Below are 16,946 nucleotides of genomic sequence, written 5' to 3' on the forward strand. Positions count from 1 at the left end.
AGAGGTGAGGGGCTGGGGCATGGCGGGGATGGTTTGGGGCAAAATCAGGGAACATTTAAACATTTACAGTGTGCAGGAAGAGGCAAGAAGGAATGTTTTTGGGGAGGGGTGAAGGGGAGCGTGGGCGAGAGAGGGAAACCTGCGCTCTGAGTCGTCCTCTGCGTAATCCCCGTCACCAAACACTCATTCGGTTATCAGAAACATTTCAGAGCCCTTGAGATTAATGGCTGGTGCATGTAAACAGAGCCTTATATTGAGAAGGCAGAGTTACCGCAGGCCAGTGCACAGCAGAAGACCAAGGTGGGCCCCTGCCCCTTGCAGTCCCGGCCATCCCCAAAGAAAGTCGGTCCCAGGATGGGGAACAGCCTGAAAGCCATAATAGCTTTTGTGCCCTCCAATGAGTGCCAGAAGTACCTCCTGGAAGACCTAGAAGAGATGCCAGTGGACAAAATGGTGGATCTGAGCAGCAGGCAGCTGAGGCGGCTGCCTCTGCACATTTGCTCTTTTAGGGAACTGGTCAAGCTGTACCTGAGCGACAACAACCTGAACCACCTGCCCCCCGAGCTGGAGCAGCTGCAAAACCTGCAGATCCTGGCGCTGGATTTCAACAACTTCAAAGCACTGCCCCTGGTCGTGTGCACGCTGAGGCAGCTGTGCATCCTCTACCTGGGCAACAACAAGCTCTGCAGCCTGCCCCTCGAGCTCCGGCTCCTGCAGAACCTCAAGACCCTCTGGATCGAGTCTAACTGCCTGCAGTGCCTGCCCGAAGTGGTGTGCGAGCTCAGCCTGCTCAAGACGCTGCACGCTGGCTCCAACGCGCTGCGCACGCTCCCCGCCCAGCTGCAGTGCCTGCAGGAGCTGCGCACCATCTGGCTGTCGGGCAACCTGCTCTCAGAGTTCCCCCCTGTGCTCCTGGACATGCCTTTTCTGGAGGTGATTGACGTGGATCGCAACTCCATCCGGTTCTTCCCCAGCCTGGCTCATCTCCACGGGCTGAAGCTGGTCATCTACGACCACAACCCCTGCAGGAACGCACCCAAAGTGGCCAAAGGCGTGCGCAGGGTGGGGAGATGGTCAGAGGAGACCCCCGAACCCCGCAAGCGGTCTGGAGCAGTGATAGAGATCACACTCGATGAGAAACTGTTGCCACCTTCTGCTGCCAAGCCTGAGCCAGAGGCCGAACCCTGCTAATGCTCAGCTGCCTGCCCTGGCAAAGGTGGCAGCGCACTCACACCACCACCCAGCCTCTACTCCTCCCTTGCTCGCAGGTGTCCAGGAAGCACCATGCCACCCACCTAGTCTTCAGGAGTAGGTGCACGGCTTGGAGCTAGGTGACAGCAGAACTCCCTTGTACAGACACCCCCTTTCGCATTGCACCCAGCACTCTCTAGAGCAAAGACTTCCACCCTTTCCCCCTCTTGCCATGTGGGGACCAGAGTTCACAGTAGATCTAAGACACAGTGTAGATGTTTTCCATGGGTGGATCGTACAGAGCACGCGTGGACTTGCTGCTCTTCACCCACGGGAAGCCCATGGGCTCACTCTTCCCCCTTCCACCTGGCTGAGGTGTCCAAGCTCAGCTGGAAGCCACCGTTCAAGGTGATCGCTGCTGAGTCACCGCTTCCAAGTAACCCACAGCACTTGTCTCAAATGACTTGTCTGAAACACAGCAGCAGCAACAGCTTGAAGGCTTCCCTGCCCTGCTGCGTGGGAAGCGGTAGCAGAGGTGTGGCTGTGTCCTAAGGAAACAGCACGTAGGTACCAGCGAGCTCTCCTCTTACCATTGCTGCCGCCTTCCTGGAAAATTCTCAACCACTCTTGTTTTGTTATTTCCAAGCAGCATTTTAAATGACTGTGAGGAGAGCTAGAGGCTTCGCTGCCAGTTTTTACGTTATCAGCAACGCTGCCCGTAAGGGTAGCTGTTCATGCTGCGTTTTCATGCAGTAGCAAAGAAGAAAAATCAAAGCCTGGCTACAACAGAAAACCCACAGAAGCTGCAAAGGTAAACTTGCATGAATAAAACCCAGAGCTGGGGGCCTGCCCCTAACAGGCATGCCCAGAATTTGAAGCTGAAGGCAAACGTTACTCAGCTGACTTAGCTAGGTACTTCTCCAGCTTGCAACTCAGACCAGCTCAGATCCCCTTCAAAATGCACGGAACTTTTTTTTTGAAGTTTTGCTGTTACTGTGTAACACAGAAATCTGGCTCAAAATGACATTTTCAGCTTTTGATTCCATAGCATGGATCATTTGAGTTTGCTAAAAGAGAGCTTTTTTAAACAGGGTGGGGAGCCCTTGGTGGCACAGAACAGTCTGGTCAAGCGGAACTGTCTCACCAGCACAGCCTGCAGAAGCAGCAGTTGACTTCCCAGAAAAGGTTTGATTTAATGCCAGTTCATGACTGCTTGATGTCATTCACATGCTTGAAAAATTATCTGGAAAATAGACTCTGCTAGCACTTGCCGTCTTGTTAAATGAATTTGGATCTGGCTGGCACCCATGTAGTGTCCTTACTAGTCAAATTTAATAAAGTATACGAGCATCTTACTGAGCTGAGCCATCCTTCTTTGGAATTAACTGAATTACCCCTTTCCCAATTCTTTATCTAACCTTGTTCCAACAAACTATTCCTTCCTACAAAAAAAAAATATTCAGCAAGACAAAAGGTCTGGGCTCTCTTAACATCCAAGTTCAATGTTTTATTTCCTGTGGAACTGACCCGGTAATTCATCTAAGGGGGGGTGGGGGGAAGAAGGTGCTTTTACCTGCTTGTCAACAGTCTGTATTTAACATGGTGCTCTCTTCAGATCTCCAAATGTGACAATACGGAGTAGTCTGCTGTGAGAGTTGGGAAGCGCATTCTGTAAGCAGATTTTCTTCATTTCAGGAAACCGAAGGGAGATAAATGTTTGCATGGCTACTTTTCTTGATTTCAAATCAAACACCCTGTGCTTTGGCAGGCTCACCCTCACGTTTGCCAGGGTGCTGTGTTATACTTGCAAGAGCCAGAAGGGTCACAACACCCGGTGGCACCCCTCCTGGGGCTCCCACGCAGTCAGTGCCTCAGATTGTCTCTGCTTACAGGCATCAAGAATGCGCATGAAGACTGCTGCAGGCACCACAGCCTTCCTTATGACCCAAACAAAGAAACTAGTCCAATTAAGAAAGAGACTATGAAGATAGGCTGTAATAGGCATAAGGGGGGGCAGATGCAAAAAAGGGAATGTGACACAGCCTGGCACATTTTCCACTAACTGCCCGCTATTATTGAAGTGCGCGAAGTCGGCCCAAGTCCACACCTTTATAGTTAAACACACAGACTGTTTAGTCCAGGATGTTGATCTCTCCCCTGAGCAGCATTTTCCTCTCGACTCTTCTCAGCAGAACTATCTACATAAAATCTGTGGTGTTAAAAGCTGTAAAATCCCTTGTTGTAGCTCTGGGCATTGACTAAGGTTCCTCTTCAGCTTTTTCTTTTCCTTTAGTCATCAAGACACAAGTAATACTTCAGCATCACTAGAAAAGGGTGAATTTAACTTCGGAGCCTATTTCTAGGAACCCAACTTAAAACCTATTACAGCCAGGACTGGCATAAACTGCTTATGCTAAAAGCAGCAGGTCAACCTGAACCAGCAAGGCACAAAGGTGTGAGACATTATTATTCACGCCGACTGCCTGGGCACCCAGGACTGAGGATGTGCACTGCAGCTTTTCTAATGAACCAGCCCTTCTTGGTTCTACCCAAAGACAAATACAACTTTGATGAATTTGAATATATTTTTATTATTATTTTTGTGTATTTTAAGTGGAACCTGGATAGGAACAGAAGGGATAGGGTTGTATAAACCCCCATTTTACTTTAAAGTGAATTCTTCCCCACAACACATACTGAAATAAGTTAAAACCAACCGAAGATGGTAATTTTCATGCCATAGATGGAGATCTGCTTGTCTCAAGCTTCTGTTCCATAACCTCACAAAAACTAGATCATTACAAAAAATTACTAGGCGAGATCTGGTCCACACATCCTCAGGTACTGAAGAAAAACTAACACGGGCGATGGTCTGGTACGCGTTTTCTGGGGAGAGAAAGAAAAATCAGAAAATTCCCCCTTCAGGCTGATGACCACAAGGCTCCCCCACCCACCCTTATTTGTAATTTTTAGTTGATATTTTGTGTTCAGTGCTAGCTCTATCTCACAGCACAAAAGGCAGTATCGTCTCAAAACTAACAAACCACCTCTGACCATTGTAAAAAAAACACTTTTGATTCACAAAACAGTGCAAAATACCTGGCAGTGGGCACACATGGCAGAACCGGCCTAGAAGCGGTGCTTCTTTCCAAACTTTTAAACAAATGTATTTTTCTTTTAGCTGCAGATTCTACTTCACAAGCAGCTGGGCATTTCACTACAGTTCTTGCCAAAAGAAAAAAATGCAGCATGATCCCTTACATTTTCATCAGCTGCTTTGTTTTAGTACTATATATAGCACATGAGTAGCTGGTGACCCAGGATTACCTAGACATTGTTCAGGCACGCTAATTTCTCTGAAGGCCTGTTCATACTGCTAATGCAAAAAAAATCACCTAACATCAGTGTTAGATGTCAGTCTTCATTTCAAATAAGTATTTTTAGAACAAGACTTTTTTTGCACAATTACTCTTCCACAGAAGGTTACTCTATACCACTGTAACTGACCAAGTAAGATACTCAGATCATACCTCGGTGCTGCTTTAATAATGTCATCGACACGAAGAATCATTTCTGCTGCTTCAGCTGCGCTCAGCAAAACTTGTCTCTTGACTTGAAAACTTTCCGTTACTCCCAAGACTGCCATGTCTCCAATGATACCCTCTTTCATATCTGGAAAAGGAGACACATGAACAGGTTTTTTTAACTTGGGGTTTTTTTTAACGAAATTACAAGAAGCTGACAGCACAGTAACTTACCTGCTCAAATGCACCATAATGATAGTAAGGGAAGTATTAAAGTCTTTCACTTCAAGCTCCTGATTTAAGCCTAACACGTTGCAATTACATACAAAAAATTAATGATGAAAACATTACACACCAGGAAGAGGAGCAGAGGTCCCAATAGGACTCTCAGCACTATTTCCCTAGGTACTATCAACTTCAGAATTCTTCTCCACAACTTTTTTTTTTTGTTGGGGGGTGGTGGGTGCCAGGGGGCAGACACAGGAAGGCGATGGACAGGACATGACACGGAAGCTTGGCTGTGTTGATTTAAAAACAAAACAAACAAAAACCCAATACCTTTCTTTTTAAGTTTCATATAACTAGACTCAATGGAAGTAAGGAAAACGATTTTCAAGGTGGAAACCATCCCCTTCAAACCCAGAGCTTTTCACTCTATTGTGTAAAGCCTGGTAGAATGATAAAGGAACATAACATTGTACGCCTACATTCTGTGCAAAGCAAACAGGAATCAACATACTCAGCACTTCCAGCTGAATATATCAGTGACAAACAGATATGACCAAGCTTAGTAAGCCTTACTGCACTCCCAAACAGCAATCCAACAGCAGAAGTAATATCAAGCCCCTTACCAAGTCCATAAGTAGTCTTCCCTTCGCTGTGAGCAGCTCTGAGCTGAGCAACCAAATCTGCACTGTCATAGCCAGCATTATCAGCTATTATTGTTGGGATCTAAGGGGATAGACAGATTGTTTTTTATTAACGCGCAAACTGATCTCTAAATAAACATGAAACGTGCTTCAATATTTCTAGTTTACTAAGTTGCAAGAAAAGGGAGTTTCAAGAAGATGGCGTATGCTCTGTTACAGTGATCAGAAGATGGGAAAAAAGAAAAAAAATATCAGACTACCTTTCTATGGATTTTAAGATCCTGTTATAAGAGAGTAGCTGAAAGGACAGAAGTGTGTTAGCAGATTTGTCAGTTCATTTTACATAGGCAGAAAGAAATGTCTCTTTCTTAATTTCAGACTACAACTGGAGAAATTTTTTCATTTTAAGAACCTAAGCTTGCTGGTAAGCATTAATCACCAGATCATTCTGTTCACTGTTTAAATGACAGCAGTGCAAACTGCACATTCTGACTGAAGAGGTAATGCCAAGTCTTACCATGCTCTTTAATTTAATTCTCTTGGGAGAAATGTTTTCCCATAGTCTTTCATTTTCTAAGAAAGTTTTTCCCACATTTAAATTACAGGAGGGCAATTTTTCTCAAACTGACAATTTGTTAACAAAGTAATATTCTATAAATGTAAAAAGATAGTACTACAGCATGAATACAATTAAATAACACCAGAGTATCAATAGAACAGAAGGGCTGCTCATTTCTAAATCAGTTTCCACTGAATAAGTTGAGATTTTTATGTGCCATTTCTGCTGCACTTTTAACCCTGCAGCTAAAAGGAACAAGAACCACACACTTGCCCTCTTCTAATTGAACATTCAGAATTCTGTAACATGCAGAATTAAGAGGAAAAAAAAAGCATGGCTGTTTTGAAAGAGGAAAAAGTAACTTTTCCCCCTTTGTTCACCTAAGCTCTGTTGCTAAATTTCACTTTTTAGACAACCAAAACTTTCAAAGAAACAGCTATCTGATGCAGGAGCTAATAAACTTAGTGAAACTTTATGTCTATTAATCCAGCAATCTGATTAAACAAACTTACCATTCGTAAAGCCTTAGCAAAGGACTCCATTGCAACAGACTCTTTGCCAGGTGTTCTGATGGCAAGTTCTGCAACAGCATTAGCCATCAGCATCTCTGAACAACCTATTCATGGGAGACACACAGATGTTTTGTATTACTGTTCAAGTTTGATACAGAACGTGTATCACGTACAAAATACAAAGAATCCAATATTCACCTCCACCATACACAGTTCTAGTGTCCTTCACGGTCTGGGCAAGAACACAGAGAGCATCATGCAAAGACCTCTCCGCCTCATCTAAAATCTGCTGTGTTGCTCCACGCAAAACTATGGTGCAAGCTTCACCTAAAAAGCACAAATGCAAAAGGGTAAAAAACCACAAACCAAACACACAAAATGAGGCTACTGCAAAGCATTTGTAATGGTTTTGCTATCACTGCAGTTAAGTTTTACACAGATCAGTTTTGAGGGAAAAAGAAAGCACGATGACATTTCACAGGTAGAGCGAAGTGATGTACACTATGCTATTGCTTTTATCAATGAACTGTTCCACAACACCTTATTTAATTTAATAGAAAATTAATGCTATCTCAAAACAACCCCTTGGAAACTTAAAAAGAGTACTGGCATTTACTAGACCAAGCTCTCAAGTTCTTAAAGCATGACATGTTGTTATTTTTCTTGTCAATTTAATCTCCCAAAGCAGAAATTCTGGTCCCTATCCTTAAAAATGTCTATGTTCATTTAACATATACAAAATTTCAACCATCAGCACACCTCTTTGCAGGATTTTTACTGAAGAGCAAGGCTTTAATAAAAATGGTTACATGATTCATTACAAAATTCCCGTGCCATCCTGGTAACTGAACAGCATTAGCAGCGGGTTAACACAAATGTTACACGTGCTGTTAGTGGCAAAACACTTACCCATTGCCACTCCAGAGAAATGAATAAGTTTATCTTCTCCAATCATGACTTCTTCAATAAGCTTGCAGCTTCCAAGTTTTACTAGCTCAGGGTGATCAAAGGTTGATACAATTTCACCACCTACAAATGTAAGGTCATGTGAAAGTCAAATTGCTCACAATGAAAGCATCCATTCAGGCAAGGTCTAACCAAGGGGAGGGGGAGGGGAAAAGATGGGAAAAAAAATAATCATCATAATTGCCAAAAAATAGATTTACATTAACAATAACGATAAGCTGAATTTTTCCAACATCAGCATATGGCACCAGAACCAGAAACCTTCCACTGATGTTGACAAGTCCTTAAAACACCAATATTGTTTCACACCACAAGAACTACAATAGCTGTAATGCTTTTGAGTTCTGTCTGGATAAGAGATTAATGTTGATCTCTGCCTATATTAAAATGCCAATCGTTTAAAGATTTAGTAGTATTTACTACTCAAGTAGTTATAAAATACTAAATGAAGTTTGTCATGTTTTTAAACTTGAGCTTGTGCCAGGATTAACTTTGCCTGCCTGATGATGGCTGAGAACCACCGGCCACCATTCTCCTGAATCAAGAGTCTTGTGCTATTTCATAGCAGCAATACTGTGGGCTACTTCTAAACCTCCATAGCAAACAAAAAAATAGCTGTTACACAGATCAAAACGTCTCTGAACAGAATATTGTTCTAGTACCCTGCTCTTCTCATTAGAAAACCATTTACATACATTCACTCCCAGCATATGCTTAACTATTCCACATTAGCATGCAGCAGTGCTATAGTTGTAGCAGTACAAGGAAAGACAAGATTTGTTGTAGAGTTTGTGCTTACTAAAAGCTTGTCTGTTTTTTTTCAACTGCACTATTTGATCCAGTGTGGGCTAATATGGTCCACTTGCTCTGCCTACAAAATTTGCTTTTATTTTGCTCCAGAACATAAGCAGTGCTCGTCTCAATCAAGCATTTGCTTGTGTCAGTGTGCCTACAGTTATACACAATTGCTGTTTCAGTTTGGCTAAGCTAAACAAGCAGCACCTTTTCCTTTCTCTCTGCAAAGGAAATTCTCCATTCTCCTGATCGCTTTCACAATCAAATTTTTATGATGTTCCAGTTAAATATCTCTAACTTCAGCAATGAGAATCATCTGCGGTCTTCCAAATGTTTCATTTTCATTAATTACTAGAGTCACATCTACACTGGCCACTACTAAAAATACCCAGGTTCTTCATGTTGTTTGAGGTCCACCTCAAGCCGATGACTCAGGCCCACATTTTTAAAAAAGAATGACTGTTTAGTCTAATCTATTACTACAAACAACTGCCATTTATAACAAGGTGGTATTAATTTACTTGCAGATTCATTCATCATCTTCATTCTTTCAACCGCTAAGTTTAATTTTTTTCTCTAGAAAACAAACATTTCAAAAGTTTATCAAGCAGGGACTTAACTGAAAATATTTTTAAAATATGAAAGAAAATTACTAGCTGGCACTAACTGGTTAAATTATATTCCACACTTAGCATTTTCAGTTGCTAGAGGAAAAAAAAAATGTGTTAATCATTATGCAGGGAGGATTCAGAGAGTTTAAATGTGGAGTATAACATATAAAGATAGAAACTGAGCTACCCACTTCTGAAAAAATACTGACAGTTTTCATAGCAGCTGATAAATAAACAAAGTTAATTTCAAAGTTATTTATGGACAACTTTGTAGGGTTCTCCACATACAATTGTATTTAAGTTCTGTAAAACAAAGTTTATTTGGAGTACTTTTCACATTCACAGATCTGCTTAATAGTAGAAAGTACAAACTAGGTGATCAAGCATTAACATTTACTAAAGATCAAACAAATAACGTGACCCTCCAAGTTTCATACAAGGTACTGTACTTACCTGTAACAAGAGCCAGACGCTCTACACCAGCAAAGTCTGCATGTTCAATAGCCATGACACCAGCAGCTCCAAAAAGCTGTTCAGGATAGTTGTAGATCAACTGTCTACAGTTAAAACACAGACACACCTTCCCATTACACATGGAACAAACCTTTCCAAATACCAGAGTAACGAAGGACAGCCAATTCTCAGCAGCGTGGACACACGACAGATTTCTGAAAACTACAAAAGCCGTCAGTATGCGAGGCACCTGCCACACACAGGATGTTGCACCACACAGAAACAAACACGGTGACAGGAAAACATACAAAGCTTAAAAAAAAGGTAACGTATACAAATAGCAGATCACAGCGTAATATGTATCCCACCCTCTCTAGAACGAAGTAGTCTTCCAAAGCTGAATGGTCAATGACCATTCAGAAGTACTATGTCAAAATATTTTTCCCTTCCAAATTAAGGGATTGAGTGTTGCAGAGACTCAGCAGGAGCTGGGAGATGCCATTTCCATCAAAAAAGATGCTTCTAACCTATCTTCAGAGAGACAATTGGCACAGAGAAGATTCTTCCCATTCTGGATACATACGCCCTTGACCTTTGTCAAGCAGCTCATCAGCGGCATTTAACTGGCTAATGTTCAGAGTATCAGATGTGAAGCGGATCTACGGTATGCCTCTAAGCAAGTCAATTTTATCAGGGAAGAAATCTGAAAGTCAAGAGTCAGTCTAACTGGAATATCACGAGCCTGGCTACACTGACTAACTGCTACCTGAGCTTAGCAGCGATGGAGTTAAGGATTGTTTTTGCATACTTCAAAGAATTCTTCTATCGAATTGCCAACAGGGCTCCTAACTCTAGGACTCTATATCTGTCCCATGTCCACAGGAAGAAGCATTCATTTTGCCTACACTAGAATGCAATGTATGTGAAACATAACATAGATGGAGGGATTATGCGATTCATCAGTCTGTCAGTGGTTCATACAGATACTTAACACAAATTTTGAAGGCAAGTTATAACACACGCTATGTCCTGAAAGAGTACATCTTTGCTACTGTGGCAAACAGTACTACTCTTACAACTCCCATCCTTTGGTGTGGAACTAGCTAGTCAACTTTCTAGCAGACTACATGATGCACCACACCAACAGGTGTCAAGTTGCTCATATATTTGGCAGTTTCACTCAAATGAGAATTACTGAAAGGCAGAAGCATTTTTCATCATTAAAAAAATCTGGGTTTTTTTCACTGCAACAGTTTAAGAGAAGCACACTGCTAACAGAACTAAGTAACTTAGATTGTTGACAACTCTTAAATGAAAATGGTTGTATATCATAATTTCAAAGATGCATATAAAAGAAAAGGCTCATGACAGGGAGCACAGAGGTCTCTCAAACACTCCTGAATTTGGAGAAGTACTCCAGCACCAGCATTTTAATGCAGGAAAAAGCATAGCTGGTTCAGTCTGAACTAAACGCATTCAGCAACACAGATTCTTTCAGCATCAATTTCCCACAAAAGGGGGCATATGGATACAGACAACGCTGCTGGTACTCATAACTAAGTAAATCTGATAGTATAACAGCACAGTGACATTGTTTCAACTGGACTTAAACATGGGTCCCTGTTTAAGTAACATCAGTTCTTCCTCTTTAAAACAAAGCAAAGAGGGGGCCCACGGTGCACAAGGAAAAGCACAGAAAGTAACATCAGCTTCATGGAGGTGAATCAATTAAGCATTAGTTAAGTTCACCTAATTTTACAGGTACAGGCATAAATAATGCTCTTCATACTCATACTACTCAGACAACATTAGCATCTTGCTACTTTGTAACTCTCTCCTTTTTCCAAGAAAATACATACCTGTTAATAAAGCAGTTTATTCCATGCTTAAGAATACGCTCTACCTTCTCCTTCATTTTTTCTTTTTCTGCCTGTTCTATTTCTGCTACTTTTGCTGTAGAGTCCACCCTAACACGAGAGCCAAAAATCTAAATCAAAGAAAACAAAGCATTCAGTCTAAAAATTAACGCCATTTACAAAAGCATAATTTCACAACAGCAGTTCTGTCACATACCTTAATCTTGTCTGTATCCATACCAGTATTTGCAATAAGAATCTTTGCATTTTCAATTCTTTTTGGCTGATTTACACCAATCTTCTTGTCAAGTAAAAAGCCTGTAGTAACAGAAAAGTCTTGTAAGGCTTCAAATTAAAAGAACAATTCATTTAAATTATTACAAGCCCCCCTTATACTTATAATTCAATTCAATAACATAGCAATGTTTCCTAGAACAAATTTGTACAGACACGTATAACTTAACAGCTTCATTTCTCAAGTGCACTTACAGCCAACACACAAAGACTTACCTTCATCTAAGTAGGAATCAGCCAAACTTCCACCAAGTTTCTTAATAACGTGGATAGCTTCCAAATTACCAGAACCTTTTAACCGAAGAACAGCTTCTACAGCTAGCTTGACAAAGTGATCTTTATGATGAGTAAGTAATTTTGATGAAAGAGTTGTTCCTGCAATGTTCATCAAGTCTTCACGGAACTTCACTTCATCATCACTAAAATAAAGTCAACACAGTTAAAGTGGGAAGTCTGAAAGCCTTAACTTATCATTAACCTGCCACTGTGAGCTCCTCCCTGCTTCTTCTAGCCTGTATCTATGTGTAACGTGTTCTACTTCACAAATGCTGCACAGAATCCCTCAGTGTCCCAGAATACAACCTTCTATTTGAAATCCAGTTTCAATTAGGACCTTTGCATTCAGCTTTAGAAAGTCTGTGCTTTCAAAGTGTCAGGTAAAGAAAACAGTCACATCTAAAATCAAGAGTATTAAGTCTGAAATATCAGCTCAGATGTTCGTTCTAGGGAGCAAATGATTGCTCGCATTTTTTTTCTCCACATCATAAGTAATTTAATAAAGCTTCTGTAGTTCACCTAAAAAACAAAGTAGACTTTTTTCTTAACCGTTAAAATTCTTAAGTTCAGCTTTTACACTACTTAACAGAGAGCAAAGAATTTCCCAGTGGTATATAATTCCCACTGATGTTTTAATCTTGACTGGTTTATAACGAGTTACAGCAAATATACAATACTAACCCATGATCAACGGCTGCTTTCAGAAGTGCCTCTCTTGAAGCTTTTGTGGCTGCCCTCCAGCCTGCAATGATAGTCTGAGGATGAATCTTCTTTGCAATCAGTAATTCTGCCTCCTATTTAAATGAAATTAATAATTAGGTTTCTTCCCCCCTCAAGGTGCATTTACACTAACTAACAAACACACTCCCAAGTAATCAGAAAGTTCTGAATAGCAGTAAAAGCCAGAGAGCTATAACAGTGAAATTAAAGTCACCCTGCTGGCACGTTTTTTTTCCAATCTAAGCATGTATGATCTGCTCTTGGAATATCATCAAGAAATTCTGATTAATGAGAAAAAAAAAATCTTAATTCCAATATGAATAGCAATCTTTCACTTCATGTTTGAGATCAGTTTCTTGTTCACTTATAGCTACAACATGAAGTGTAGTTGGAAAAAATAAACATCTTCAAACACCCTTTCTGCAAGGAACTTAGTGAACTGATGAATCATTTCTCAGATGCTCTTGATCACAGTTCCTAGATCCGAGATGATTAGCAGAGCTGCGCCAGCAAATCTAAGAAGAATTCCTCGCTTCTGAAGTCTTTCATAGTAAATTCAGATTTAGAGCTTGACAGCGTAAACTCTTACATAAACATAAAAACCATGCCAAGTTTAAAGGAACAGGATGAAATCAGGTCTCTTGCACTCAAGAACAGAATTTAATGTGCCTTTTTTTTTTTCCTCATAAAGGTTACGGAAAACTATTTCAAAGAACTGAACATCACAACTAAGCACTGCTGCATGCTGCCCAGTGCAACATCCAGAGAGTGATCTGTGAGTGATACTTCTTTCACTTGCACAATGAAATATTTTTCTATAAATGTACCAAATTAAAATATTTCTGAACTTATAAATAGTAATATAAGGAATACAGTCTAAAAAAAATATATGTATATATCTCTATATTGATGACGCAACACACAAGGGGTTTCCCCTATCAATTTCAACAGCAACGGAGCAAGGTACCCTATACTTTGGGAGTCCTACTCATAAACATCAAATCACACCCTTCTACTGATATCACCTGAGTACACTGCCAAAAAGAAAAACTGTAATACATCACCCTCAGTAATTCCGCTGCCAACACTGTGACAGATGTAGTTCCATCACCAACTTCATCATCTTGAACCTTTGACATATCTAAAGGAGAAACACACCGTATTAATGTTTTGATTCAAAATACCATGTTCACTGGTACCAGTTTCACATACAATTATTTTTATCTCACATTAGTTTGGAGAAGAAGAAAGAATCTTAGTCTTCAGTAATTTAAAGAGGTCATTCTCTAAGTCGCAGAAAAACCCCAAGATTCAGATCAAATTCAGCATCCTTCAAATCCCTGCTCTTTATTTACAATGTAGACACCAGTTCCAGCCTGGCAATAGTCAATGGCTACTCTCCTCTGTCCCCATTCCTAAAGATGGTCATCAAAAGGAAGCAGTGCCTGATAGAACCTCTAAGGTATACATACAGGATCAGTGAATACAATAACCAAGTATGCCTCATGAACTGTTGATAAACAAGGACCAAGCAAACACAAACTCATTAAGAAACTCGACACCAAATTGTTCAGGGTACTGCTCACCACCATAACGGGACCACTGGTGCACTTAAGACAGTTGACCACAAAGGTAAATTCTGTCCAGAGCACAATGTTGACAAAGTAATAAAAAGAGATGTAAATCATGGAAAACCCGAGATAATCTCTGTACCCCAGTAGGTTTCTGTTCTGAATTTTCCCACTGAAAAAAAGAGGGGTGTAGAGCTCTCTTTTGTCCTTTCTGACTGCTGGGACAAGCCAGGGTTGAGGGAAAACAAGGAGACACCAGAACAGTTTTGCAAGAACAGCATATACCACAATTTTGCTTTTGCAGAGATCCACAACTCTTGCAACACCTTCGCCTCCTTACTTCAGGATTTCTACTCCCCCTCCCTTCAATTTTTCACATTACTTGAAGAATACTTTTCTAACAACAAACAAAAACTACGTAATAAAGCTACAAATGAAGAAATGCCAGTACTGCAATGACAAGCTTTAAAAACTCACCAACCAAGACCTTGGCAGCTGGGTTGTCAACACCAATAGCTTTCAGGATGGTTGCACCATCATTGGTAACTGTTACTGTGCTATCCCTCCCAGTACTTAAAAGAATCTTGTCCTACAAGATGCAAGATGTAGAATACTGCTTGAAAATGTACTGTAACTATGAAAACTAAATCAACAGGTGTACCTACTGAGAACTTGCAACTGGCTTACCATGCCTTTAGGCCCCAGAGTGCTCTTGACCAGGTCACCAATAGCAATGGCACCAACAAAGGATGACTGAAATAAAAGCAAACATACTTTAGAGAATTATTTCTTTCTACTTTAGTACAAGCCTGTCTCACAGCGAAAAGGAGTGTCTTCCAATGAACCAATCTTCTGAGCCAAGGTACAGTTACTTAGATTTTGAACAATTATGAGGAGTTTCTCTAAATGTTAATATAAACAACACTCCTCCTTCCTTTTGTTCACAGACACGTAACAGAAGAACAAGGGACAGATTAAGTTCCACATCACCACAAACTGACAGCACATTTAACATCAGAAAAAACAAAGTGTAATTACCACAAGTATTGCCAGTTTCTTAAGAGTCAAACTTACCAACCGAGCTGTTTCCGCCTTTTCTTCATCTGCACCTGCCTTGAAAATGTTCACAGGAGCAAGGGAAATGGATGCCTAAAATAAGAGTTAATGTAAGAAGATCCCTTTAGCTTTAATAAAACTCTGCCTTTTTAAAACAAATCCCTGTCACTAACAACCTAAACAATGTTTTTAGTATTAAAATGACTTATTTCTATAACCCATTTGGTTTTGATACAAAGTATATTCAAGATAAATTCACCTTGACTCTTTTCTTAAAATCCTCTCTCTCAATCTCATAACTATGTGATGTGATTACAAGACTGACTGCAATCTACTCCTAGAGACTGCGCATCGCGTCCTCTGATACGATGTTCGAACCTTACCTCGTGGCCACGTATGCAGGGCTGTTCTGCAGGCTAACCATCAGATCCGAACGATGCAAGGATAGGTAGAACCAGCAGAAGCCCAAAAAGCCTTGTTAACGGGGCTTTTGTATTTTGATATTTGCGCAAAACACTAATATTTGCTGCATACCCATGCAAACTAATTTTAGCAGTAATGAATATATGATTTTGATGACTAACACCTCCAAGGAACTCAAGGCCTTAAACAAATCAGGATGAAATCCCAACAGAACAAAGGTATCAACCCTCTCCAGGAGTGCCGCGACTACTCCGCTGCGTGCTCGGCACACGTTTTTGGCAGGAGTTTCGCGCCTCCGCCCGGACGAGAGCAATCCCACAGGCTGCGGCGGAGAGCGCGGGCGGCGCGAGGGCAGCTCGCGGCAGAGCGCCCGCAGCGGCCTCCCCGCCCGGCCCGGGAGCGGCCCCCGCCCCGAGAGGCGAGGAGAGGAGCGGGGGGGAGCAGAAACCGCCCCCCCCCCCGCGGCCCGCCCGGCCCGGGCCGAGCCCAGCCCCCCTGCGGGCGGGTGGCCGTGCCCCCGGGAGCGGCGCGGGGCCCGCAGGCTGAGCGGCTGCCGCACGGCCCGGCCTGGCCGCGCCCTGACGGGCCCTCCGCGCGCGCCATCTAGAACCTTCCAGGCCCAACTCGCCGCCGCCGCCGCCTCCCCCCTCCCCCCTCCCCCATCCTTCCCTCCCGCGCGTGGGGCAGGGCGCGAGGCCGCCCCCACGCCACCGCCGCCGGACAAAGCGTGGGGGAGGGGCGCGGCCGCCAGGCCCTCGCACGCGTGTCTGCGGGGAGCGCGGCCGCCGCCCCGCCCCGCCGCGCCGCGCCCTCCCCCGGGTAAAAGCGCCGCCGGCGCTGCCGCCCGCTCACCATGGTGCCGGTGCCGGGACCCCGCCGACGGCCGCCAGAGAACCAGCGCGCGGCTCCGCAGCCCACCACGAGCTCCGGCCGGAACTGGCGTCAGAGGAGCCGCCGCTTCCGGCGGCGCGCGGCACCGCGGGAGCCGTACCCGTCCCCCCGCGCGGCCCCCGCGCAGCGCGACCTGCGCAATGGCGGGGCCCGGGCGGCGGCGGCGGGCGGGTTGTGAGCGCACGGCAGCGCGCCAGCCTTCCGCTGAGGAGCTGCCATCTGGGCACTTGCTTTCCACTGCGCTCCTATACGGGGTTATTTCTGCCTCGGCAAAGGAGCTTAGAGTTGGCCCAGGTTAATTGTGTCATATTCCTGGAGGTCAGTTCTCAAACCAGTCAAAAGTGTTATAAATAAGGGGGATCTTCCGGCCCTCTACAAC

The 16,946-nt window shown here is 42.9% G+C and overlaps 2 protein-coding genes across 2 annotated transcripts; one reads left to right on the forward strand and one right to left on the reverse strand.

Moving 5' to 3' along the window:
- Positions 1-354: 354 nt before the first annotated feature.
- On the forward strand, positions 355-1,191 carry LRRC10 (leucine rich repeat containing 10). The gene has a single exon (XM_056342143.1). It carries the CDS (start codon positions 355-357, stop codon positions 1,189-1,191), a length of 837 nt encoding a protein of 278 aa, XP_056198118.1.
- Positions 1,192-3,757: 2,566 nt separating this feature from the next.
- CCT2 (chaperonin containing TCP1 subunit 2) lies at positions 3,758-16,683 on the reverse strand. Its single transcript, XM_056339244.1, has 16 exons — positions 16,529-16,683; positions 15,272-15,346; positions 14,885-14,950; positions 14,675-14,786; positions 13,691-13,767; positions 12,588-12,700; positions 11,847-12,049; positions 11,554-11,654; positions 11,340-11,467; positions 9,481-9,584; positions 7,565-7,684; positions 6,854-6,982; positions 6,656-6,759; positions 5,567-5,666; positions 4,722-4,863; positions 3,758-4,077 (listed from the first exon to the last, which is right to left on the reverse strand). Exons 1-16 carry the CDS (start codon positions 16,529-16,531, stop codon positions 4,047-4,049), a joined length of 1,608 nt encoding a protein of 535 aa, XP_056195219.1. The 5' UTR covers positions 16,532-16,683; the 3' UTR covers positions 3,758-4,046.
- Positions 16,684-16,946: the final 263 nt, after the last annotated feature.

Source organism: Falco biarmicus, chromosome 5, assembly GCF_023638135.1.
Source record: "Falco biarmicus isolate bFalBia1 chromosome 5, bFalBia1.pri, whole genome shotgun sequence".
Classification (NCBI taxonomy): Eukaryota; Metazoa; Chordata; class Aves; order Falconiformes; family Falconidae; genus Falco; species Falco biarmicus.

What these genes read in the sequence shown, in the direction of transcription:
- CCT2 (XM_056339244.1), bottom strand. An exon ending in TGGATACAGACAAGATTAAG is followed by an intron (nt 11,468 to 11,553) that starts GTATGTGACAGA and finishes TCTTTGATTTAG; the next exon opens with ATTTTTGGCTCTCGTGTTAG. An exon ending in GAAGACTACTTATGGACTTG is followed by an intron (nt 4,864 to 5,566) that starts GTAAGGGGCTTG and finishes CTCCTTTTCCAG; the next exon opens with ATATGAAAGAGGGTATCATT.
- LRRC10 (XM_056342143.1), top strand. Translation starts at nt 355, where the DNA reads ATGGGGAACAGCCTGAAAGCCATAATAGCTTTTGTGCCCTCCAATGAG.